This window comes from Microtus ochrogaster, chromosome 15 (genome assembly GCF_000317375.1).
Source record: "Microtus ochrogaster isolate Prairie Vole_2 chromosome 15, MicOch1.0, whole genome shotgun sequence".
In the NCBI taxonomy this organism is placed as follows: Eukaryota; Metazoa; Chordata; class Mammalia; order Rodentia; family Cricetidae; genus Microtus; species Microtus ochrogaster.
In genome coordinates this window covers 5,428,279-5,455,354 of record NC_022017.1, presented here as the reverse complement: position 1 = coordinate 5,455,354, position 27,076 = coordinate 5,428,279, and the positions used below count along the sequence as shown (strand labels likewise).

The 27,076-nt window shown below is 46.2% G+C and overlaps 1 protein-coding gene across 1 annotated transcript; it reads right to left on the bottom strand.

Annotated features, from left to right (window-relative positions):
- Window positions 1–669: 669 nt before the first annotated feature.
- Window positions 670–25,436, bottom strand: Fam186b (family with sequence similarity 186 member B). Its single transcript, XM_005353926.1, has 8 exons — window positions 25,208–25,436; window positions 24,046–24,271; window positions 16,250–16,432; window positions 7,726–9,391; window positions 7,074–7,266; window positions 3,845–4,017; window positions 3,118–3,303; window positions 670–1,006 (listed from the first exon to the last, which is right to left on the bottom strand). Exons 1-8 carry the CDS (start codon window positions 25,301–25,303, stop codon window positions 772–774), a joined length of 2,958 nt encoding a protein of 985 aa, XP_005353983.1. The 5' UTR covers window positions 25,304–25,436; the 3' UTR covers window positions 670–771.
- Between the last annotated feature and the right edge of the window lie 1,640 nt (window positions 25,437–27,076).

Below are 27,076 nucleotides of genomic sequence, written 5' to 3'. Positions count from 1 at the left end.
GGGATTAAAGGATGCGCCATCATACCTGGCTCTTTCCTTCATTTTAACTTCAACTGGAACCAAAGATGGGCTCTATTCCTGAGGAGAACCTAGACATGGGTTCACTTAGAACACTTGCTGTTTGCTATGTCTGGTCTGTAGGCCGTTCGTGGCTGTGAAATGGAGAGGCTAAGAAAGACCAAGTGTGGATGAAGCAGGTTGGGTGAGGGCCGGCAGGGAGGTGTTCATAGATAAACATGTTCACTAACGCAGGGCTTCCACTGAACAGACATGTGGCTGCTGGTGATGGCCTCCTGAGCTCCACCATCTGGATTTGGAACCTCGCGTCTCTATTCCCTCTCCCCTTGTAGTCAAGGATAACCCTGAATTCCTGATCCTCCTGCCTCTGCCTTCCAGGTGCTGGGATCACAGGCATGTGCCACAATGCCTTTTGTTCTTCTGAGCTGTCCTACTAATCAGCTGAATATGACCTATTTGTGTTTGATAGAATAGAATTCCTAAGCTGTGTGTCAAGCACTGATAACAGCCTTCTGGCTTGTTGGCTCCCAGAGTCAGTCGCCCCACTCGGGCAACCTCTGACTGATGCCTGGCTTATGGCCAGATGCCTTGGGCCTAGCTCCAAAGATGAGTTGTGGGGAGTGCCTTTCGGCCATGAGACAGAAGACTTCGAACCAAACTCTATTTTATTAAAAACGAACAGTTTGGGGACTAAAGAAAGAAAATAGTGTTTCTCAAAGTTCTGGGACAACTTCACAGCCCCTGACGTGGGTTTCAAAGCCCCAGCTGGGGACCTGCATTTGGAACAAGTCCCTGTGAGGTCTTTAGTAGCCCAGTAGAAGTTGGAGACTCACTAATTGAAGCTGGAGTGGAAGCTGGAGCTGCCCCATCCTTCTGGCTTTGTAGGGGCCCAGGGAGCGACTGGCTGGACATTTTTCGGACAAGCTCAGCTGGCTCCTCTGAGGGTTCCCGGCTTTCCTTTCTTTGAATCACTGAGGCACTGAAAGAGCTGACATGGTTATGGGTTGGGGAGCCACTGAGAAAAGGCCCATGTGGCCCACTCAGAGCGTGGGGTCAGATCCAGAGCGGGCTGACTTGACTTGTAGAACCGCCGAGCATGACACCTTTGCCAAATCTTAATGGTTCGCCTCTCCTCTTTCGAGTCTACATCTTGCCTGGCTTCACTGGGTATTTCCTCTCCCCTCCTTCCAATCTTATTTGTTACTTTTTATCACCCCATTGGATCTAATCTCTTTCTCAGGTACCAGGTTCTAAGCCCTCTAAGTTTGTGCTCCGAGACTGCTGGCTGTGCACCAGGGCGGCACACCCTGTGCAGGGAGGGTGGCTCTTCTTGAGGGAGGGTAGGACTCTCTGAGCTTCACACTCCGCAGAAGGCGCTATTGTGTGCAGATACAGCTACCCTTATCCTGCCAGTCAGAGAGCCCAGGAGCCCTCCTAGTCAGACAAAGCAGAGACCTCAGCGAGGTGGGCCTGCAAGGTTTTAAAGGACACCATCTTGGCATCTTGGCATCTTGGCACAACACAGGAATCTCATAAAATGACACAGGGAGGTGATCCAGCCTGGGCCGCAAATGCACTTAGAAGCAGGGCCCCCTGCCTCTGTGCTGGGACTGTGGTAAGTCGAATACACTCCTGGAGAGTTGTAGAAAGGGAAGAAAATTGCATTCACCTAAATTCTCTCACAAAGAGAGAAAGCTGTCTGAGCTGGGAACAATATTTTGATAAGAGCTTCAGCCTGCGGCTGAGATCCCAGTGGAGGCTCAGGGGTGGGTGGAACTGCTCTGCCTGAGACATGAAAGGGATCTTAGAATTTTGCATTCTACCACAGAGTGTGAGCAAAAGATGAAAGAAAAAGGCAGGAAAGGAAGGTGCTGTTCACGGCACTCTCCCCATCAACCTCTTTCTCAGGTTGTGTAGAGGGTTAGAGGGTGTACAAGCTCATGTAGGTGTGTGGCTGGATGGATGTTATGTGTGTGAGCACATGGGGAGGCCAGAGGGCCACACTGGGTGCCTTCATGTGCTCTCTGCATTGTGAGGCCTGGTCTCTCGCTGGACCTGGAGCTAATCTATTTGACGAGTGCTGCTGTGCTAGCGTTTTATGTAGGTGCTGGGAATCTAAGACTAAGGGCCACTCCAGACTAAGTCATCACCCCAGCCACTCTCTCCTCTCATTCTCAGAAGGATCCTAATGCCCCAAATGCCTAGGCTCCAGTGTAGTATGTACACTGGATGTTTATCCAGGCATCTATGTGTGGAAAGAACAAAGGGGTGGCCCTCAAGTGCCCCCAGAGACTGGGCAAAAACATGGAAGGAGCCTGCAGTGGGGGATACCGCCAGAGGAGGGCGTCACTGAGCAGGATCTCCCAATGACTTCTCTTTGTTACAGAGCTTTCTTGGGGTGGTGTCAGGCCCACTAGCAGCAAATGAGATAAATCTGAAAAGGGTCCCTTGAAAGAGTGATGATGTCTTCAAGCCAAGAGAGAAAGGAGATATCCTGCTCTAACCAGAAAAGCCTTCTGCTAGCCCACTGAGTCCTGAATCCTTCTGCTGTCTCCTCTGCTGCTGTCCTGGGCTAGCAGGACAGACCTGGAGATCCTCCTGTCTCGGCCTTCGCGTGCTGGGGTATAGGTATATGTCCCCACTCCTGGTTTCAGCTGCTTTCCCCAGTGACAGTTCTTTAAGGCGGTCAGGAAATGAAAACCCCAAAGATGGGCTCAGGCCCAAGTCTGAGGTCTATCACACAATTCTTGTTTTCTCTCAGTCTCTTTGTCCTTCCATCTGTTTCTCTAGAACAAAGGCAAGCTAGGGCACCTGAGAAAGCCACGTGAAACTGGGAACACGTGAGAAGGTAAAACTCGCACAGCAACCTAGGTCCCACGGAAAGTCCTGTGAGAGGCAGAAGCAGCACTGCCTTAGGACCCACGCTGCTGGCCAGCGAATGGGTGAGGCAGAAAAGTGTTTCTTTTCTGGTGTGGTACAATAACTGAGTCCAGGACTAGTGTTCACAGAGAGAGGCCCTGAGCTGTTGGGTAGAGCAGAGCATCCTTGATGGACAGGTCTCCTTGAATCCAAGTTACACAACCCACCCTGGCTCCTTACCGAGTCTTGAAGGCCATTGAGCTTCTGTGGTAGGGGGGATGCTCATCTACCGCCAATAGCCTAGGGATATCTGGGTAACCCCCTAGCTGTTCCCAGGGCAGGCTTGCGGGGGTCTTCTTTTCTATTGGGTGACTTGAAGAGGACACATCCATCTTCCATACGGCTTCCATCTGGTTCCCTTGTTGGCTGGGGATGGAAGCGCACAGACAGTATCAGGAGAGACGAAGAGACACGGGAATAGGCTGAGGAGCCACAAGGTCCAAGGCCTCTGTGTCACCCTTACCTCCCCAACGTAGGATCTATGTCTTAGTTCCTGAGGCTCCGCTTCCAGGCACACGCCCTGGGGCTGAAGCTCTGAACAGGTCCCATTGGGGTAGGAGGTCACGGGAGGCATCTTGGCTGTTCAGAAGCTCAGCGTGGCCTTTGGAGGCCACACGGTGGGAAGAATTAGGCTTATTTACATAGACAGACCAATGGTAGATACTGGGTCAACGTGCCCAGAGTAGAAATAGAGGTTTTCCCCCTGTATTTTCTCAGAATTAGTCAGGCTATCCCCACAAAACCACATGTTATCATACACATTCCGTCTCTGGATCTGAACCCAGAGCTGGTCAGGGGAACTGAGCAGACAGGCCTTGAAGCTGCTGAGGTTTGTCCTCACTTGCTGCTGCCTCCCCAGGCTGCCCCTGCTCCCTCCCCCTTCTCATCTCAGCCTGCCAACACCTACCCAGCTATCCGCAAGGGCACAGATTCCCGGTGCTGCTTGGGTAGAGGAGGTTGCTTGTTGGTGGCACCACCGGACCGGACTCTCTGGAGTAAGACTGGAGGTGACTTGCTTTTCCCTGGCTTGGCAGAGTTGGCCACAGGGACGTTCAGGTGGATGTTCCACTCTTGCTGGAACTAGAGAAGCCAGCAGAAGGCATGAGGAAGATGGGAAAGGAGGCCTCTCTAGGATGGGAGGAAGTCTTGCCTGATTGCCACTGACCCTGCTGGGCTCTGGGTTGAGGAGCGGCTAAGGCCCTTTGACTAGAAACCCAGGTCCTCAGCACATGGTAGTTTCCTTCATTCCTATTTGCTGGGGCAGTTCCTACTTCCTCCTTTGTTGTAAAGAATCTGGACAATGGACAAAAGAGAAGAAAGGAAACTCCCATGGTTTACCCCAATGTGCTGTGTGCTGAGTGAAATAAGCAGACACAGAAAGACGGTCTATGTGGGATCCAAAAGAAAACATGTCAAATATATCGAGGTAAAAAATAAAACAGTAGTTACCAAAGTTGGGGTGTGGACCAGGAAGTGGGGAGGTAGACGGAAGGACGAAGTAGAAAGCATGAATGAATAGCTCCGGCTGCAATTGTAAGATGTTTTACCCGGTTCTTGAAGAAACAGTCCCCAAGGAGTTAGACTTCCCCAGGAACCTCGTGCAAGGGGCAGGGGAGATCTAAAGCCCTGGGATTCCCCAGGAGGAGACTTCAAGGCTGACGGATAGAGCAAGATGGTCTGGGATGGGGGGGCATCTTGATCAGAACCGGGTATTTACTTCTGCAGACCTCTGGGCTCTGTTTAAATCTAGAGCCCACCACAGTGCCCCAGCCAGACCAGCGAGAGACCCTTTCTCTGATCCTTCCCCCAGTGTGGTCACAACAATAAACCTCTCTCTGCTTTTCTCTGTTACTTTCTCTTTAATTAGCATCTCAAGGAAGGGTGATCAAGCCCAGCTTGTCAGCGCTGCCAGAGACCTGGCCTGTACCCTAAAAATTCCAGTAACAAAAGATGTTAAATATAGCACGAGGCTATAGTTAATAACAGGGGATCATATTCAGGATTTTTGCCAACTGGATAGATTATAGTTACTTTTGCCACAGAGGGAAAGATAGGTCATTACGTGAGATGATATGGTCCTTGTGAGGAGACAGACGCATAGCTCTGCTCTGTCTTCCCCAGCAGCCTGCAGAAGAGTTGCCTGCAGGGAGCTGGAGAGATGGCCCAGAGGTTAGGAGCACTGGCTGCTCTTCCAGAGGTCCTGAGTTCAATTCCCAGGAACCACAGGGTGGCTGACAACCATCTGTACTGAAATCTGGTGCCCTCCTCTGGCATGTGGGCAAACATGGAGGCAGAAGGTTGTATACACAATAAATCAATAAATCTTAAAAAGAAAAAAAAGAGTTACCTGCATTTTTAAGGGATTTTGGTTTAGGCAAATGCAAGATGCCTGCCTTCTTCACAAACAGGAATTTCAGGACTAGCCAGTATGAGCAGGGTTGGAGTTTTCTTAAAAAATGCCAGCACTTGGGAGGCAGAGGCAGGCAGATCTCTGAGTTCAAGGCCAATCTGGTCTACAAAGTGAGTTCCAGGACAGCCAGGGCAACACAGAAACCTTGCCTTAAAAAAGGAAAGGGGAAAAAAAAGAAGAGAAAAGAAAAGGAAAGAAAGAAATTCAAGAAAAGAAGAAAAACATACCCAATCATGAATACGGCTTCTCAGAGAGTGAGTTTATCAAAAGACATTTTAAATGTAGATTTTAAGCATGGGAGTTAAGAGAAAAATCGGTACTCTGGGAAAGAATGAGAGGCCCAGGAAGCACGCGAGCTTCTCAAGGGAAAGTTTCAAGGAAGTACTAACATTAGCCATGAGCACTATTCTGGTGACTCCCAAATCACATCTCCAAGGGTTGCTCAGACCCCACCCCTTTGGGGTAAGTGAGGTGATAGGTCAGCTCCAGCAGGGCCTCAGCGGGACTGGAATGTGATAAAGCAGGCCAGAGCCGCTATGGCTGCACCTGGAGTTTTGGTCAGGTTTACAGCGGGAATGGACACAATGTTAGTCGCATTGGATTCCCATGTGCTTACAATTCCCTGTATCTGTCTTGCTTCAGTGGATATGTTCATTCATTTTACTACAGTAACCGTTTTACAACAGGCATCTTATTTCATTCTATGGACTACTCTTTCCTAAACATACACAATAAAACTCAGCGTAAATAAACCCACAAACACGTTAACAATATTTATCACAAAGCCCCCGGAGAAATGAAAAACCAGATAGGCATGTCCAGCCTTATGACATTGTGACATGACAGAGTCACACTCTAGAACCACGTGCGCGCGCACACACAAACACACACACACACATGCACGCACGCACGCACATAAAGAGGCCCTCTAAATGTTTTAATTAGCATGATGGTTTGTGTTGGGCCTCCACATTGCTAGCTCTGCCGGGTCACGGGTCACGAGGGCCACAGGTTAGCTGTGCCGGCCTCCCCATGGCCAGCAGATCCCACCCGAACTACTGTATAGTTTAAGAAAATGTGCTAGAACCAAAGGATTTAAGTTTCCAAATTGAAGTGGTGGACTAAATGCTCAATAAAGTCACCAAAAATAGGCCCATACCAGGTGCACGGTGAAACTGCGAAACTGAAGACAGAGAGATTCTGCCAGCGAGAGAAGGACAATAAGCCGAACTCAGGATGATTTGGGGCTCTAAGCAGCATCCAAACCAAAAGGATACAGAGTGGCGCTGCAAAGTAGCCTGCTTGGGCTGCATAGGAGGGCGCTAGCCTATCCACTAGAAAGGACTAGAAAGTAGGGCAGATTCCAGGCAAAGACGCCCTCAAGGCCTGCACGGTGGCTAAAAAGGTGCGTGTCATGAAGGCCTACTGACCTGAGTGGAAGAGCCAACAAGGATGAATCTGCAAGGCGGAGGCCAAGCTGGGCCCCTTTGTGCCTCAGGCCTGCATGGCAACCAGAGCTGAAGGGAGCAGGGAAAATCCCAGTTCTGAGGGGGACTGCAGGCCTCAGCTCCCCCTTCTCACACAGCTCCCTGTATTTATACAGTCCACAGCGGCTTTCCCTCGTACTCCGGCCCAGAGGCTCTCACACGCCCTCTCCTTTCCCATCACCCCACGGGCCCCCACACTGCACCCCCTCACTGGCTAGGTGGCAGGACAGGAGGCCCACCTTAGGGAACACGGTGGCCATGGTTTGCAAACACTCCCGGTGCTTCTCCTCCAGGTCCTTCTGCTTGTCTGTCCAGGCCTGCAGCCTGAGGTTTTGCTGGCGGTCGATGTTTTCCAGGAAGACGTAGAGGTTCTGGGCCTTATAGGTGACCCTCATTTGTCGAATGGCTCCTATATGTTTGATTACTTCTTGTCTGGGAAGACAGAGAAGTGACTTAGCTGGTGGAGGGGTTTCCTCTTTCCTTCAAGCCGGCTGACTAGAGAGAGGCCTCCACTTTGTTAATTCTTGAGGGGGAAAGGAATGGGTATGTGAGAAGGAGCAGGGCGGTGGGAGGTGGCGTGAGGGAGGAACCCGGGGCTGGAAGGGAAAAGTCAAGCAAACGGTATTGAGTGCAGGACAGGAAGCTAGGAGTTGGAGACGGGAAGAGTGAGTGGGTTTGGAGGGAAAGTCCACTATCAGGAAAACAACACAGAGATGCTCCTACACCTTCGAGTGTTGCCCAAGGCCTGCTACTAAACAGTCTTTGTTAGTCCCCTTTGCTAGGAGACCTGGGGGAGTCCCCCCATGGCTTTCCTGCCCATTGGCCCTACCCCGTTTTGCAGTGGCTACGCGTGGATGCCAGGTGGGTGCCGGCTGTTTGCTGGGCACCTACCGGAGGCTCTGGAAGCGTCTGTAATGGATGTACTTCCTGCACAGGCATTGCAGCCTAAGGACACTCAGCTCCATGGCGACAGCGGTGACCTCCAGGGCCTTGCTGCGCAGGTACTGTGGCAGTAGCAGCTCTGACTCTGAGCTACCCAGGATCTGCAGGTTCTTCAACTGGCCCTCCATGTTTAGGTGGTACACCTTGTCCTTAGAGGTTACTGGGGCTTTCTGCAAAGAGGAGCGGCTCACCCTTCGGATGGACGTGCCAGTGATGGGAAAAGAAGCGCATTTCTTGGGTTTATTAGAAACCTGGCAGGTCCATGATGTTTGCTTCGACTCAGCCGAGTTCAGGGTCCTCTGATTTCCCTGGCCAGGCTGCTGGGTGTGTGCAGACATGGGTAAATGGGACCTCCTGCTCTGGCGAGCAGACTGTGTCCTGTTCGGGGGAGGTGCTGATGATGTTTCTGACTTCTCCAGGTTCCTCCATCGGTTAGTGGTCATGAAGATCAGCTTCTCGGAACTGCCTTTCCGCTGCTCCCCGGAGGACTTCCTGGGGCTCCCTGTCTCCTCTTCCGGCTGGATGAGTCTCTGCCATTGCTGCCTGGCAGCTGCCTCTGCCTCCCACTGCCGTACCTTTTCCTGGTGCTCCTGCTCCAGCAAGGCCCACTTCTTCTGCCGCTGGAGCCACATCTCCTCTTCCTGCAGCCACTGCTGCCTCCTCGTCTCCCAGCTGAGTTCTTCCTCCCAGTGCTCCATGTGGCTCTCCAAAACCGTCCTCCTGGAGCTTCCTGGGGACAGACACTTCCCCGGATAGGACTTGTTTTGGACTTCATCCATCTCTTGGAAGCGGTCCTCCTGGTCTTTGCCTTCACGTTCTGGGGCCTCTTCAACCAGTTTTTCCCATCGTGTAGGGAACGTGGGGGCCTCTGAGTGCAGCAGCACGGGTTCGAGGTGTTCGGTGTGGGCAGTGAACACATCCTTGCTCCTTGAATCTGCGACCGCGGCGGAGAGTGGTGGTTGTGCAGGTGTGGTGCTGCTATCCCAGGCCTTCGCCAGGCGGCTTGGGGAAAAGGGGGAAAACAGCTGTTTCTCCTCCTTGAGCTTCTGGTGGGCTTTTTCCAGGGCTATACCTTTCTCTGGAAAAGTCTCCTTCTCCGGGGGTTCTGGGGCATCAACAAAAACCTCCACGGGTTCTTCTAGAGCAGCAGCAGACTGAACCGTCTTCAGCTGGAATTCCAGGGCATGCTTGATCATGAGGAGGTCATGGTATTTGCCCCCCAGAACCTCTACCTGCTTTAGCAGGGCATCCCTTTTGCTCTCCAGGACTTGGATAGATTTTTGGAAGCACAGCCTCTGGCTGCTGAGCTCTTTGGTCATCTCCCCCTGCAGGTGTTTGTATTTTATCTCCAGACTCTTGTTCTCCTTGTGCTGCAGGATCAAGGCCTTGCTGAGGTTCTCCACCACAGTAGACATGTACCTGATGGCCTTGACCTCCCCTTTGTTGAACATGGCAGAGTCAAGGAGCTCCTGCAGCATGGACTTCACCTCTGAGACCTTTGTGCAGGTAGTGTTCTTATCTTGGAGCATCTGCTCTGGGCTCAGCGGCTCAGGGAGGTGCGAGGAATTTTGTGGGTTTCTCTCTCGCCAGTCCTGCCAGAAGTTATGTTTGGACACTGGAAGATAGAGAGGAAAAAGGTAGCAGGCTCCCATAACAGGAGCAAGCCCACCAGGAAAGAAGTGTACTGACTCTCCAGAACCTGCCCAGCCAGAATTCTTACCCACCCCTCTTTGGGACAGACAAGAATAAGGAGCTGACTGTGTGAGCCAGAAGGCTGTTGTGAGGAGACACCCCGAGGGCCTGAGATTGCCTCAGGCCTAGCCTTAGGCCTACCAGCTGCACAGTGCCTGCAGAGCCCGAAGGGCCTGGACTAGTTGCCAGGCACCACTCAGTTCAACCTACCCCTCATAAGAAGTTGCTTTTCTAATCTTGCCCCTTTCCAGGTTCAAAGTCCATGTTTGGCTCCTTAACACCCAAAACCCTCAGCCCCACTCAGAAGTCTCCTGTCCGTCTCATGTTACCTCTGAACTCTGCATACAGACCATCTGTTACGGCCCCTCACAGGTTACTCTTGAATAACCTTCTCTGCCTATATGGGGAAATCACATTGGACCTTCATCCCAAGAAGATATTGTAAGCACAGATTGTTTGCTGTGTGCAACCCCAGTGACAGATCTGCACTCCAGGGCTGGTCATGATCATACATCTTCGTAGTTCCTGTGTATAGGGCTGGTGCAATGACCATCTTGGAGCATCTTCTCAAGCACCACTGGCAAGAAGACAGGGGCTGGCTTTGGATGCGAGGCAAGAGCACATGTGGTGCTTAGAGATGCTGAGCTCAACCGAGCATCTTGCCAGCACTCAGACAAGCCATATGAGCCTGGGAGTCAGGATTCTGAGACCAAGTCACTTGTATCCAAATCGATTCTGTGCCATTTGCTTCAGGTACATTTCCTACCTCCTTAGTGCCTCAGTTTCCTCGTTGGAAAAATGGGAACAACCATAGATTCTAATGCTTAGAGTATACACATTTGAGGCCAAGTAAAGTATTAAGTAAATGCTTAATAAATAATCCCCATGAGGGCCGGGCGGTGGTGGCGCACGCCTTTAATCCCAGCACTTGGGAGGCAGAGGCAGGCGGATCTCTGTGAGTTTGAGACCAGCCTGGTCTACAGAGCTAGTTCCAGGACAGGCTCCAAAACCACAGAGAAACCTTGTCTCGAAAAACCAAAAAAAAAAAAAATAATAATAATCCCCATGAGAAAAATAAGATGCTGGTTGTTGGTGGATGCCTTTATTTTCTTTTTCTTTTTTTTTAATATTTATTTATTATGTGTACAATATTCTGTCTGTGTGTATGTATGCAGGCCAGAAGAGGGCACCAGACCTCATTCCAGATGGTTGTGAGCCACCATGTGATTGCCGGGAATTGAACTCAGGACCTTTGGAAGAGCAGGCAATGTTCTTAACCTCTGAGCCATCTCTCCAGCCCTGGTGGATGCCTTTAAATCCAGCACTTGGGAGGCAGAGACAGGATAATCTCTGTGAGTTTGATGCCAGCCTGGTCTACAGAGAGAGTTCTAGGACAGCAGGGCTACACAGAGAAATCTTGTCTCAAAAAAAAAAAAAACCAATACAATACAAAACAAACAAAAAAGACACAGCTTTTGCCCTAAAGGCTGAAGAGATGGTCAGTTGGTAAAGACTTACTGTATAAGCACAAGAGCCTAAGTTTAGATCCCCAGCACCAACATAAAAAGCATCACATGCTAGGCACATCCATCACCCCCTTACTAGAGAGGCAGAGACAGGAATTGATATGGGATTCCCCTCTGTATGCTGTGATTACCACTGATTAATAAAGAAACTGCTTTGGGCCTATATCGTAGGGCAGAACAGAGCTAGGCAGGGGAAAACTAAACTGAATGCTGTGAGAAAGAAGGCGGAGTAAAGAGAAGCCATAAAACCCTGCCAGAGACAGACACTGGATGGAACCTTGCCGGTAAACCACAGCCACGTGGTGATACACAGATGAACAGGAATGGGTTAAATTAAGATGTAAGAGCTAGCCAATAAGAAGCTAGAGCAAACAGGCCAAGCATTGATTTAATTAATACAATTTTTGTGTGGTTATTTTGGGGTTGAGCAGCTGGAAACAAACAAGTGGTCTTCTACACCAAATTGGCACTCCAACATGTGCTAGCTAAATCCACATAAAACCTGAGAATGCTTGGAAAGGAATTCTAGACAGAAAAAGAAGGAAAGAAAGAAAGAAAGAAAGAAAGAAAGAAAGAAAGAAAGAAAGAGAAGAAGAAGTTGTTTAGCTGCAATTTGCTTTTCTGCAGCTCCTTTAAGAGAGTTCGTCCTGATTCAGCAGAAGAAAAGAAAAGCACGGTTTCAAAGTGGCAGCTTCATGGGCTGTGCTTCCCAGGAGGCAGAACACTTGAATGGGGTTTATGGGCAGCTTGCTGCAAGTTACTTGGTGGCAGTACGGGCCAACTGGTTACCAGAGTTGAGGTGGTGAGTGTGGCTCACACCTGGCAGTCTCAGAGGCAGTGAACAGACCAAAAGGCAAAGCAACCTTGGTCCTAGTCAGGCCCCAGCTCAGCATTTTAAGAAGTGCTTCTGGGGGCTGGAAAGATGGCTCAGAGGTTAAGAACACTGACTGCTCTTCCAGAGGTCCTGAGTTCAATTCCCAGCCACCACATGGTGTCTCACAGCCATCTATAATGAGATCTGGTGCCCTCTTCTGGCATGCAAGCATATACAGAAGGAATGTTGTATAATAAATAAATAAATCTTAAAAAAAATGAAGTGCTTCTGGTCAGAAAATAATTACAGATGCAACAATAAAGACAGATTCAGATAAAAAAAAGACCTCTAAATTGGTCACAGGGTTGGATAAATGTACAAGGCTTGGGAGAGAAAAAAATATAGACATTTATAAAAGGAAGTAAATGGTTATTTAAAAAATTAAAAGTCTTTAAAGAGTCAGATTAAACCTGTAGAAGAAGTAATAGAGTAAGAAAAATAAGCCACACAAAGATGGAAAATACACAGAGAGTCTGGATTATGTATATTATTGTGCTTTCTTTGAATTTTTTGACTGTGAAGGAGCTAAGTGCAGAGAGGCATTTCATTGTATAGGCTGCTAAGCTAAACCAACATATGTACCTTCAAGCCATCTTGACTTCAAAATATGGGTCTAAGAATATGTTGCTCTGGAAAAGAGGTTCTTCTTTTGTTAACACAGAAGATGAGAACCTATGGATTCCTTCCAGACTAATGTGGTTTGATGGATCAAGACCCCCTGAAAAGTTCCCACAAACATCCCCCAAAAATTACTTCACCCAGCAAAAAGCAAGAAGCAGTTTGGAGAGAACTACAGCCAAATTTCCTAAATGATTGTTTATAAATGTTTGTTTGCATTTAAAGGGGGATAGGATATAGAGATGGATACTTTGCATTGGTATGGATCTTAGTTTACTGATACAAATTTAAAGTCAATCTTGTTATATGTATATATCTGCTCTTGATTAAGGTATTATGTTGAGGCAGCTCATTTAAGAATGTAATGTACAATTAAGAAATACAGGTTAATAGATAATCATCATGATGGTTAGTATAATCATCTATAATAGTTAAGTGTGTAGTCATGTTAGTTAGATTTTTCTAGATATATATAGAGAGATTTCAGTTATATAGGTATTCTTTAAATTTTTCAGAGACCTTCAGAATATGGTATTTAAAACGTTTTAAGAACTTAGGACTTTTCATGCCAATGAGATATATCTATTCCTGGCAGCACCAATAACTTCATGAGGAAGATGGGCACTGAAGAGGCTTTTTTTTTTTTTTTGGTTTTTCGAGACAGGGTTTCTCTGTGGTTTTGGAGCCTGTCCTGGAACTAGCTCTTGTAGACCAGGCTGGTCTCGAACTCACAGAGATCTGCCTGCCTCTGCCTCCCAAGTGCTGGGATTAAAGGCGTGTGCCACCACCGCCCTTGAAGAGGATTCTTATGGAGTTGTTTAGCCATTTTGGTAAGAAACTGCTCTTGTCTGGACTTCTTGATGTTATGCTGTATGAACTGGACATGCAGGACCCACAGAAAAATGACTGCTGAACTTGCCTAAAGAAGGTGAGATGCTGCTCTTAAGGCAGGTGGATCTCTGTGAGTTCCAAAACCACAGAAAAAGCAAAAAAACAAAAAAAAGAAGGTGAGATGGTCCTTCGGAGTTCCTGCTTCATGAAAGAGTCTGCCAGACATTATGCAGGATACAGAAGAAAGTGAATGACAAACTGCCAGTATAGGTGGAACTGTCTTTGAAATTTCCTGCTTCATGTAAAAGTCTGCCGGATACTATGGGCCTGAAGGCTGAAGATGGGTGCCTGCAATGTTACAGAAGAACTTTGGGTGACTTCCCAGGCAGCGAGATGTCTCTGTCATTTCTAGAGTTTTCTTATTTCTTGTTTACTTAGGTAATATTATATCATTCTGCAGTCTTTGATGAAGTTGAAGAACAGATAGTTATAGTTTCCTTAGTTATGATAAAAGATAAAGTAGATATACATGTTGTAACTGTAACTCTTGCTTGATACCTGTTTTGTTATATGTAATTTTACTATGTTAAAGTTAAAACCTTCCATTTCATTTAGACAGGAAAGGGGAGGTAATGTGCGATTCCCCTCTGTATACCATTGGTTAATAAAGAAGCTGCTTTTGGCCAATGGCTTAACAGAATATAGCTAGGCTGGAGAAGATATAGAGAGAGTAGGCAAAGTCAAAGAGAAGCCATGGAGCTGCAGCTCGGGACAGACAAGCTGGAACCTTGCTGGTAGGTCACAGCTACGTGGTGATACACAGATTAATAGGTTAAATTGAGATGTAAGAGCTAGTCAATAAGAAGCTAGAGCTAATAGGCCAAGCATTGATTTAATGAATACAGTTTCTGTGTGGTTATTTTGGGGCTGAGCAGCCAGGAACAAACAAGCAGCCTCCTATAACAGGGAATCCCTGGGCTTTCTGGTCAACCAGTGCAGCCCACTGGAAAGCTCTTGGTTCAGTGAAAGACTATCTCAAAAAATAAGGCGGGGACTAACTGAGGAAGACTCCCAGTATTAATCTCTGGCCTACACACAAACTGCACAAATTACACTCTTGAAATAAGTATACAAATAACTATACTTCAAGATCCAGCGTGGTGAAGATAATGGGACAGATAGTCTCTGTTTTCCACTTCTTCCGCCTGCTACATTCAACTTCACTCAATTTTGTTTCTTTTGAGACAGAGTTTTTCTAAATAGCCCTGGCTGTCCTGGAACTCACTCTGTAGATCAGGCTGGACAGGAACTCATAGAGATCCTCCTGCCTTTGCATCCGAAGTGCTAGCATTAGAGGATGAGCCACCATATACAGCTTCAGTGTCACTTAGTTGATAATGATAATGAACTTGTCCAAAAGGATTCAGGGAAATGCTAACACTAGCTGCTGTTTATTAAGCCTGGACTGTTCCAAGCATGGTGTCAGACATTTCATAGCCCCTGCACACCTCTCCCCAACCCTGGAGGTAGATAATGCCCTCCTCATTTTACATATGAAAAAGCAGATTCATAGAGATAAAAAAAATGCCCAGCTGGGCAGTGGTGGCGCAAACCTTTAAACCAGCACTGGGGAAGCAGAGGCAGGCGGATCTCTGTGAGTTCAAGAGCAGCCTGGTCTACAGGACTAGGTCCAGGACGGTTAAGGCTACATAGAAAAACTCTGTCTTGAAAAACAAAACAAAACCAAAAATCCCAAAGCTATACAGCCCCAAACTGGTAGAGGTGGGATTCAAGTTGAAATCGCACTCCAAAGGCCACGCTCTCGAGTGTGACTAACCAAAGCAAGGGACTGGGTTCTGCCGTCAGTTTTCCTGTGGCCCCTCCTGAAGTCTCTGAGCTTCAGGACCCTCACCTACAAAATGCAGGAGGTTACCTGGGGCCAGTCTGGTGTGGGTAGGAGCAAAATGCCAAGGTTTAGTCAGGCTGGTTACTGACCAGCTTAGGAGAATCCAAAATCAGGAAGGCTCCAGAGGAGCTACCAGACAAAGCCTACCAAACCCTGGCTTGGCAGCTGGGATGGAGAAGGAAAGGATGTTCCTCAAGCTCTGCCTATAAATTTGCAAATTTAGGCCTTTTTTCCCAGAACCTGTATGAGGGAGGCCACAGCTCCAGGGAGTACTTAAAAGCCCCTTTCACCTCACTCCTACCTATATCTTTTTGTTTGTTTGTTTGTTTTTCAAGACAGGGTTTCTTTTTTTTGTTTTGTTTGGTTTGGTTTTGGTTTGGTTTTTCGAGACAGGGTTTCTCTGTAGCTTTGGAGCCTGTCCTGGAACTAGCTCTGTAGACCAGGCTGGCCTCGAACTCAGAGAGATTCACCTGCCTCAGCCTTCCGAGTGCTGGGATTAAAGGCATGTGCCACCACCCCCCACGCCCACCCCCCTACAAGACAGGGTTTCTTTGTGTAGCTTTGGAATCTGTCCTGGCACTTGCTCTGTACGCCATGCTGGCCTCAAACTCAGAGAGATCCACCTGCCTCTGACTCCCGAGTGCTGGGATTAAAGGCGTGTGCCACCATCCCTTGGCTCCTTACTTATACTTAAAAATTTTTTTACTTTATAGATATCAGTGTTTTGGTCTGTGCACCATGTACATGTAGTGCCTGTAGAGGCCAGAAGAGGGCACCAGACATCCTGGAACTGGAGTTACAGACAGCTGGGAATCGAACCCAGGTTCTCTGAGAGATCAACCTGTGCAGTGCAGCTCAGAACAGCTTTGTGACCAGCGTGGTCGCACACCCCAGCTCTGCACCCTGGCTTCCTCCTCTGCTGTCTGCTGCATGTGTGATATGGAGGAAGGGCAGACCCTGAAGATTCCCCTGAGACGGCATCCAGCCCATCCCCACCCGGGTCTCCGAGGGGCTCCCAGAACCTACTTTGTGTCCTTTTCTTTTGTTCTTCAATGAGAGTGGAGCAAAGAGAGATGAGAGACTCGATGCCTCCTTTGGTGGCCATGAGGGACAGAGGCAGCACTTTCTCCATCACCTCGATCCATTCGTCCAGGGCTTCCTCTTCCTCCACATTCCCCTGGTTCTTCACCTCATAGGTCAGACTGTCACCTGGACGGGGCGGGGGCCAGGCTGAGCCAGTCTGCCCTCTGGGGACCCCCACGGAGCCCTACAGCACAGGGTTGCGGCAGACCTGAGGGTGGACACTAGCTACTGGGTGGGTCACTTCCCTGAGCTTGGGTTTCCTTTCCTGCGAAAGGGTGGGGCAAAGATGAGTGACGTAATGCTTATGAAATGATTGACCCGAGGCCTGCCGTGCAGAAATACAGTAGACATGAGAGATTGTTGTCAAGGTGTGAGGCCCGCCCAGATATGCCTGTTGTATAATCTAACGCTGGACCACGAAGTGGGTGAAGTAGAATCAACAACTTTCTTTGTGTTTCTGTTCGTCTGCCAGCGTGAAGGAGAATCTTACAATGCAGCCTAGGCAGCCACGCTTGTGGCTGTGTGGGTCTGTGTATCGCCCAGAGGGCACGGTGGGGTGTCTCCACTCCCTGAACCTGGAACTGCAACCATTTCTGCTGGGCTGGTTGCCACCCACCTTTCTCCGCTTCCCAGTGCCGAGGTATAGACACATACTGCCACTCTCTGCTTTAAAAAAATTTTTTTGAATTATTTTTATTTTTATTGAGCTCTACAATTTTCTCTGCTCCCCTCCTTACCTTTCCCCTCCCCTTAAACCCTCTCCTAAGGTCCCCACGATCCCAATTTACTCAGGAGATCTTGTCTTTTTCTACTTCCCATGTAGATTAGATCTACATATGTCTCTCTTAGGGTCCTCATTGTTGTCTAAGTTCTCTGGAATTGTTATTTGTGGACTGGTTTTCTTTGCTTTATGTTTAAAAAACACTTGTGAGTGAGTACATGTGATAATTGTCTTTCTTGGTCTGGGTTACCTCAAAATAATGTTTTCTAGCTCCATCCATTTGCATGCAAAATTCAAGATGTCATTTTTTTCTGCTGTGTAGTACTCCACTGTGTAAATGTACCACATTTTCCTTATTAATTCTTTGGTCGAGGGGCATTTAGGTTGTTTACAGGTTCTGACTATGACAAACAATGCTGCTATAAACATAGTTGAGCACATGTCTTTGTGGCACAATTGAGCAGCCTTTGGATATATACCCAAAAGTGGTATTATTGGGTCTTGAGGAAGGTTGCTTCCTAATTTTCTGAGAAATCGCCACACCGACATCCAAAGGGGCTGTACCAGCTTGCATTCCCACCAGCAATACAGAAGTGTTCACTTTTTCCGCACAACCTCTCCAGCATAAGTTGTCATCAGTGTTTTTGATTTTGGCCATTCTGACAGGTGTAAGATGGAATCTCAGAGTTGTTTTGATTTGCATTTCTCTGATGGCTAAGGGTGTTGAACATTTCCTTAAGTGTCTTTCAGCCATTTTAGATTCCTCTGTTGAGAGTTCTCTGTTTAGGTCTGTACTCTATTTTTTATTGGATTATTTGTTCTTTTGATGACAAATTTCTTGAGTTCTTTGTATATTTTGGAAATCAGACTTTTGATGTGGGATTAGTGAAGATCTTTTCCCATTCTGTAGGCTGTTGTTTTGTTTTGTTGACTGTATCCTTTGCTTTACAGAAGCTTTTTAGTTTCAGTAGGTCCCATTTATTAATTGTTCTCTCAATGTCTGTGCTGCTGGGGTTATATTTAGGAAGTGGTCTCCTGTGCCAATGCGTTCAAGTGTACTTCCCACTTTCTCTTCTATAAGGTTCAGTGTGGCTGGCTTTATGTTGAGGTCTTTGATCCATTTGGACTTGAGTTTTGTGCATGGTGATAGGTATGGGTCTATTTTCATTCTTCTACATGTTGATATCCAGTTATGCCAGCACCATTTGTTAAAAATGCTTTCTTTTTTCCATTTGACATTTTTTGCTTCCTTGTCAAAATTTGGGGGTTTGAAGATGTGTGGATCGATATCTGGGTCTTCTGTTCAGTTCCATTGGTCCTCCTGTCTGTTCTTATGCCAATATCAGTCTGTTTTCAGTACTGTAGCTCTGTAGTAGAGTTTGAAGTCAGAGATTGTGATGCCTCCAGTAGTTCCTTTATTGTACAGGACTGTTTTGGCTATCCTGGGTTTTTTGCTTTTCCATATGAAGTTGAATACCGTTCTTTTGAGGTCTTTGAAGAATTTTTCTGGGATTTTGATGGGCATTGCATTGAATCTGTTGCTGATTGCTTTTGGTAAGATTGCCATTTTTACTATGTTAATTCTACCTACCCAAGAGCATGGAAGATCTTTCCACTTTCTGGTGTCTTCTTCAATTTCTTTCTTCAAAGATTTAAAGTTTTTGTCATACAAGTCTTCCACTTGTTTGGTTACAGTTACTCTGAGATATTTTATTCTACTTGTGGCTATTATGAAAGGTGATGTTTCTGTGATTTCTTTTTTAGCCTTTTGTCATCTATGTACAGGAGGGCTACTGAGTTTGTTTTTTTTTTTAAGTTAATCTTGTATCCTGCTACATTACTGAAAGTGTTTATGAGTTGTAGAGTTCCTTGATAGAATTTTTGGGGTTGCTTATATAAAGTATCATATCATCAGCAAATAGTTAAAGTTTGACCTTTTTTTTCAATTTATATCCCCTTAATCTCCTTTGGTATCTTATTGCTCTAGCTAGTACCTCAAGAACTATACTGAATAGATATGAAGAGAGTGGACAACCTTGTCTTGTTCCTGATCTCAGTGTGATGGCTGGGAGTTTTTCAATTTTGTGGAGATCAGGTTTTCGAAATATGACCTGATGATTCTCTGTATTTCCTCCGTGTCTGTTATTATGTCCCCCTTTTCATTTTTGATTTTATTAATTTGGATATTCTCTCTCTGCCTTTTGGTTAGTTTGGATAAAGGTTTGTCCATTTTGTTGATTTTCTCGAAGAACCAAATCTTTGTCTCATTAAATTTTTTTAAATATTTATTTCTGTCTATGTGTATGCCTGCAGGCCAGAAGAGGGCACCAGACCCCATTACTGATGGTTGTGAGCCACCATGTGGTTGCTGGGAATTGAACTCAGGACCTTTGGAAGAGCAGGCAATGCTCTTAACCTCTGAGCCATCTCTCCAGCCCCTGTCTCGTTGATTTTTTTTTGTATTGTTTTCTTTGTTTCTATTTTGCTGATTTCAGCCCTCAATTTGACTATTTCCTGCCATCTAGTTCTCATTGGTCAGTTTGCTTCTTTTTGTTCTAAAGTTTTCAAATGTTCTGTTAATTCACTAGTGTGGGATTTTTTCCAGCTTCTTTATGTAGACATTTAGACATTTAGTGCGTTGAACTTTCCTCTTAATACTACTTTCATTGTGTCCTATAAATTTGGGTATGTTGTGTGGTCATTTTCATTGAATTTTAAGAAATCTTTAATTTCTCTCTTTATTTCTTCCTTGACCCATTGATAATTTAGGTGAACATTATTTAATTTCCACGTGTTTGTGGGCTTTCTGGAATTAGTATTGCTGTTGACTTCTAGTTTTAAATCATGGTGATCTGATAAGATACATGGGGTTATTCCAATTTTTTTGTATTTGTAGAGGTTTGTTTTGTTACTGAGTATGTGGTCAATTTTTGAAAATGTTCCATGAGGTGCTGAGAAGAAGGTATGTTCTATTTTGTTTGGATAGAATATTCTATAGAGGGCTGAAGAGATGGCTCAGTGGTTAAGAGCACTGCCTGCTCTTCCAAAGGTCCTGAGTTCAATTCCCAGCAACCATATGGTGGCTCACAACCATCTGTAATGAGGTCTGGCGCCCTCTTCTGGTATACAGGCATACAAGCAGACAGAATACTGTATAAATAATAAATAAATAAATAAATATAAAAAATATCTAAAAAAAACCAGAATATTCTATAGATGTCTGTTAAGTCCATTTGAGTCATAACATCTGTTAGTTCCCTTATTTCTCTGTTCATTTTTTGTCTGATTGACCTGTCCAGTGGTGAGAGGGGAGTGTTGAAGTTCCCACTACTAGTGTGTGGAGTTTAATGTATGGTTTAAGCTTTAGTGGTGTTTCTCTTACATATGAGGGCCCCCTTGTTTTGGGGCATACATGTTTAGTATTGAGATTTCCTCTTGATGGATTTTTCCTGTGACTAATATGAAATGTCCTTCTTTGTCTCTTTTGATTGATTTTAGTTAGACGTTTATTTTGTTAGATATTAGGATAGCTACACCTGCTTGTTTCTTAGGTCCATTTGATTGGAATATTTTTTTCCCAGCCCTTTACTCTGAGACAATGTCTGTCTTTGAAGTTAAGGTGTGTTTCTTGTATGCAGAAGAGGGAAGGATTCTGTTTTTGTATTCAATCTGTTAGCCTGTGCCTTTTTATAGGTGAGTTGAGTCCATTTATATTAAGTGATATTAATGTCCAGTGATTGCTGTCTCCTGTTAATTTAGTTTTCATTGTTGGAGATGTTAATTTTGTGGGTTTTTTTTGTTTTGTTTTGTTTTGTTTTTTATTTTTGAGACAGGGTTTCTCCGTAGCTTTTGGTTCCTGTCCTGGAACTAGCTCTTGTAGACCAGGCTGGCCTCGAACTCACAGAGATCCATCTGCCTCTGCCTGGGATTAAAGGCGTGAGCCACCCCTGCCCGGCTAATTTGTGCGTTTTTCCCTTCGTTGGGATTTGCTGCTATGAGACCATCAATTCTCTGTGTTTTTGTTGGTGTAGCCAACTTCCTTGGGTTGGAGTTTTCCTTCTAGTACTTTGTGTAGGGCTGGATTTGTTGCTAGGTATTGATTAAATCTGGTTTTGTCATAGAATATCTTGTTTTGTCCTTCTATGGTGATTGAAAGTTTTGCTGGGTAGTCTGGGCTGGCATCCATGGTCTCTTAATGTCTGCATAATGTTTGACTATGATCTTCTGGCTTTTATTGTCTCCAATGAAAAGTCAGGTGTAATTCTGATAGGTCTGCCTTTATATGTTACTTGGCCTTTTTCCTTTGCAGCTCTTAATATTCTTAGCTTACTCTGTATGTTTAGTGTTTTGATTACTATGTGGCAAGGGGACTTTTTTTGGGGGGTCCAGTCTATTTGGTGTTCTGTAAGCTTCTTGTATCTTCATAGGCATATCTTTCTTTAGGTTGGGAAAGTTTTCTTCTATGATTTTGTTTAATATATTTTCTGTGCTTCTTTTTTTCATATTTATTTATTTATTATGTATACAATATTGTGTCTGTCTGTATGCATGCAGGCCAGAAGAGGGCACCAGACCTCATTACAGATGGTTGTGAGCCACCATGTGGTTGCTGGGAATTGAATCAGGACCTTTGGAAGAACAGGCAATGCTCTTAACCACTGAGCCATCTCTCCAGCCCCCTTTTCTGTGCTTCTGAATTGAACTTCTTCTTCTATACCTATTATTCTTAGATTTGGCCTTTTCATTGTGTCCCATATTTCCTGGATAGTTTGCACTAAGATTTTGTTAGATTTAATGTCTTCTTTGACCGAAGAGTCTATTCCTCTATTGTATCTTCAGCGCTTGAGATTCTCTCTTCCATCTCTTGTATTCTGCTGTTTATGCTTGTGTTTGTGGTTCCTGATTGTTTTCTCAAGATTTCTGTTTCTATAATTCCCTCGGCTTGTGTTTTCTTTATTGTCTCTATTTCAATTTTCAAGTCTTGAATAGTTTCTTTTATATGTTTGATTGCTCTTTCTTTGTTTTCTGATGGAGGAGGGTCATCTGTCTATGTGTTACTTTCATTGGTTAATAAAGAAACTGCCTTGCCCCTTTGATAGGACAGAAAATTAGGTAGGCGGAGTAAACAGAACTGAATGCTGGGAGGAAGAAGGCAGTGAGGCAGACGCTATAGCTCTCCTCTCCAAGATGGATGCAGGTTAGAATCTTCCCGGTAAGCCACCACTAATAGAAATGGGTTAATCAAGATGTGAGAGTTAGCCAGTCAGAGGCTAGAGCTAAAGGGCCTAGCAGTGTTTAAATGAATACAATTTGTGTGTTGTTATTTTGGGTGTAAACCTAGCCGTGCAGGAGCCAGGCAGGAGCTGGGCAGGATGAAAAGCAGGCCTGCCCACAACTCTTCACTATAGTTTTCTTTAAGGGATTTGCTGATGTCTTCCAATTTTTTGTTTGTCTTTTCCTCTATTTCTTTGAGGGAATTTCTCATTTCCTTTTTAAGAGTTTCAAATATTCTCCTGAAGTTATTTTTTAGGTCATTTTCTTCTGCTTCATCTATATTTGGTTGTTCAAGTCTTGCTGTTGTTGGGTCTTTAGGTTTTAATGGTGTTGTGTTGCTCTTTGTGGTGTTGCATGTGTTCTTACCTTTTCTACTCATCTTTTCCTCTAATAGGTGTGGTTGGGGGGCTGTCAGTGATTCTGTTAATTAATCTTCTAGGTGCCAGTGAATCCAAGGCTCAGATGGTTGTTCCTTGTGGTGCAGTCAATGTCACAGTTCTAGTTATCCCATTAGTCACCCCGTGTTCCTGGAGGTCTCTCAGTGCTCCCAGGCTTTGCTCCACTCCCTTGGAGTTTGCTGTCTCAGGCCTGCTCTAGCCTAGGTTGTCTCCTTTGACCTGTTTCTGTAAATCCTGGTCTGGATCCACTCCTGCAGAGGTCCCTGGCTTGGAGTTGGTCCTGCAAAGGTCTCTGGCTCCCGTTGGAGTTCCCAGGCTTGGGTGTGCCCAGACCCGCAGAGGATCTGGCTCAGGTTTACTCCCAAAGATGTCCCAGGCTCACTCCTGGACCTGCAGAGATCTCTGGTTCCTGCCTACTCCATTGGAGGTCCCAGATTCATGCCCAGACTGGCAGAGGTCCTGGCTCAGGCCTAATTCCTCAGAAGTCCTAGACTCCACCCAGGCCCACAGGGGTCCTGCCTTAGGTCTACTCTCTTGAAGGTCCCAGATTCACATCTAGGCCCCAGTAGTCTTTGGCTTTGGCTAACTCTCTTAGCGGTTGCTCCCTGTCCACTCTCTGCTTTTCTGTCACTTCTGGGAGTCTGAACTTAGGTCCTCAACTTTGCACAGCAGGTACTTATCCACTGGGCCACCTTGGCTGGATTGAGGGATGCACCTGTGGGTGCATTTCCAGAGGGTTCTGACCTAATCAGTAAATTATTCCACTGATACATTCACAATCTAGGTGGACTCCTGTGGGAGAGTGATAAGGACCACGTTGGAGAAAGTGGGGGTATGCCTTTAAATGGTATGTCTTGACCCTGGCCTCTTCCTGTTCTCTGCTTTCTGGTTACATGAGTGGACCAGCCTCCTCTGCCACAATCCCACTGTCACCATGGCTTCTGGCTGGCCTGGGGCCTAAAGTGATAGGGTCAAGAGACCATCACTGACACCTCAGGTTCCAGGAGCCAAATTGAACCTTTTGTCCTTTCTTTCTCTCAGGTATTTATTGGAGCAACAAAAGACTTGACTGATGCAGCCCTTCTGGGGAGGGGGTCACCTGCTGTGATGTCAGAGCTGATGTAGCCCTTCTGGGAGTGGGGGGTCACCTGCTGTGATGTGCGTACTAGCAACCATCACTGGGGAAGAGGTTTTACAATGTGTTCTTTGCTGTCCCGTATCCACCACCCCCATTCCCTTCCTCGCAAGTGCTGACTTAGGTGGAGAAAAGAAAAGCCTGGGCCAGCAGGGCCCAGCACCTTGGGGAAGTACTAGCTCTTAGAACTGTGCCAAGCCTATAGACTCACCCCAGTCCCCCAGCCAACGGAGGATCTCATATAGGTGTTTCTCTTTAGCCTTGGCGTCTTTGGAGAAGGAGGCAATTTTTTCCAGCAAGATGAATCTCTTCTTGCCTTTTTGCTCTGGTTGGTGAGGTTTTGCCTTTTCTTTTAAGTCATATCCCAGTTCTTCCTGGAAACGATTGATGGCACAATTGACATTGTCCAGGATGTCTGAGAGCTGGATGGAAATATCCTGTGGGGGGGGGGGGCAGATGGCAGAGGTTAGGAGGGTAGATCCTGGGGTCAGCTGTCCTTGTTTTAGCAGCATGGTCCCAGACAAGTTGCTAAACTCTAGATCCCAAGTTTTCTCACTGGCAAAGTAGAGCTCATTATAGCACTTCATGTCACAGGCTTTAGGAGAAAGGCATGAACCGCTATTGTATGTAGAACCGTGCCTGGAACTCGGAGAGAACATCAGCTCTCATCATCTTAATTTTTAAGCTTAGTGACACTAAAGGCCCATAGTGAACTCACCTTCAGAATTTCAGAACTTGCTGGGGACATCTGGAATTTCACAAGGACTCAGAGGCAATAGGGGGAAAAAAAGCAAAAAACAAAACGAAGCCCCCAAAACTGAATCCCAAAGAAACACTGTGGATCAAAAGTTCAAGAATGTGTCCTTGGCTGTCCTGTGTCCACCACCCCCATTTCACTTCTTACAAGTACTGACTTTGGTGGGGACAGAGGAGCCTGAGACAGTGCGGCAGCAGAGTCTCATATACAAGGTGACCTGAGACTTTGGACACCACTCCAAGTGTTTCCAGGGCACAGCTTAGGGGATTCTAGTAGTCTGTCAACACAGAATCTGAATTTTAAAATCCTCCCCCCCCCCACACACACACCTTTTGGCACCCATCACTAGGCAGGCGCTGTCCAGGGTCCTCCTGCCCACTTATCTAGGGGCATTACCATACAGCCCTGCCTTACAGGAGTGGTTAGTCTCAGCCTACCCTTACAGAAGTCAAATATAGGATGCAGACACTCTGAACTCATCTCTGCAAGTCCAGGTTGTCAAGTATCCCAGGACCCCCAAAGGTCCAAGGACTGGAATCTTGTGTAAACATGAGATCAGTCCCCAGCCTCGACATCAGACTCCAATAGAAGGATGTTTCCTCATCTCTGGGGTTACCTCCTGAGTCCTAATTAGCTGAGCAGCCTCAATCTTTGAGATGATAGCCTTCACTGACGTGGGAGTCACCAAGTGTGGCGGGTTATCCTTCTCCATGCCAGATAATTCTCTCAGTCCCACGATGCCCTGTGTCTCTTGTACACAGGTCTGAACACACAGTATCGGCAGCTTTGGAGGTTCAGGGCCCAGGGAGATTCCCGGGTACCCTGTGCTCAGCCACAGTTCTAGTAACTGCCAGAGACCAGATTCCAACTGACTCTCTTTTCTCTAGTGACATCATCAGTTTGACTTAAAGAATTAGAAGATTAAACTTCCTGCCAGCTAGCTCCATTTCATCCACTACCTGCTATCATCTTTTCTCGATCTGTTTTTTTAAAATCATTATGTTATGTTCCCAAACTAAATATTAATGGCAAAGAAATAGGAAGAGAAGAAACTAGGAAAAGTGACTTTCTTCTGTGGTTTAGGTCTTGGTTCCAACAAGGTCACAGTGTGGCGCCACGGGGAGAGTGTGGAACATTGGGAGGTAGGGCCTTGTGGGGTCCTTAGCATCCTGAAAGAACCCTCGAAGGGGGTTGTGGGCTTCAGTCTTCCCCTCACCCTTCCTCCTTCCCTGGTTTCTGGTTTCGCTCCACCACATCGGAAACAGAAGGGCTGTTTGATCACAGCCTGGAATTTCCAATATGGTGAGCCAAATAACCTTCTCCTCTTTGAGGGAATTATGTCGAGGATTGTGTTCTAACATCAGAAGGCTGACGAGACTCTTCCGAAGAGAACATTTGATCTTAGAAATCAGAGCCAATCAGTAACTAAACGAGAATGTGTTTGATTCTGCCCCAAAGATCAAGGATCAATCAACACTGTTATTGATGTTGATAATCATGGTAGGAGGTATTTTAAAAAAAAAAAAAACAAAAATGGATGTCACTGTGTGCTCAGGATCTAAAGTTATATCTGGCACATACTAGCCAGACACTGAGTGAATGAACTGATATGAAATGCAGGTTCATCGACAGGAAAATTTTTCCTTGTTACTAAAAATGTTGCCATTTAATAGATACCAAATTAAACATTGTAAGTTCAGCTCTTCGTGTTGCTGTACCCACTAATGACTACCTGTCTTTCAATTCATTTGTTAAGGCAATGTTAATTCTTCCATCACTTATTCACTCAACAAACACGCTGTGCACATGGGGGCTAAGTAATGCCAGCACCGAAGTGAGTAGTCCCAGACTCAAGCCCTGGCTGGTGGGCACTTGTCTACCTTGACATCTGCTCTAGATGATCCCTTACTTCTTTATGATTTCAGAACATCTTATAGTTCATAAATTATTTTTATTTGACTATGTTTAAATATTTTCTTATTTAGCTTCTCCCGACCTCTCGCACTTGCCGTAAGGATCAGACCCAGACCCGTGTGCATGCTGGGCACACAGTCAACCCTAGACACCCCAACCCCTTACCTCACCTTCACCAACTCACCTAAGCCAGCTGACAGCTGCGCAGACCGAGATTAGGATTCTAACCTGGTTGCTTCGTTCCAACTCCTTATCATGCACTCTTATTTTCCTCTGCCATCCCTCGCTTTTCTTTTAAGCTCACCACACTGTTGAGTAAATTGTGTATGATTTAATTAAGAAAGGCCCAAGACACCACCTCAATTCAGTGTACAAAATAAGCGTTCTCCTTCATCAGGATGGGCACAGCTCACCCATTCCGAGCTTTCTGTTAGAAAAGAAAGAAAGCCAGACCTGGTGACACCTTCAGTTAATCCCAGCATGCGGGAGGCAGAGGCAGGTGGATCTCTGAGATCGAGGCCAGCCTGGTTTGCAGAGAGAGTTCCAGGATAGCCAGTGCTACACAGAGAAA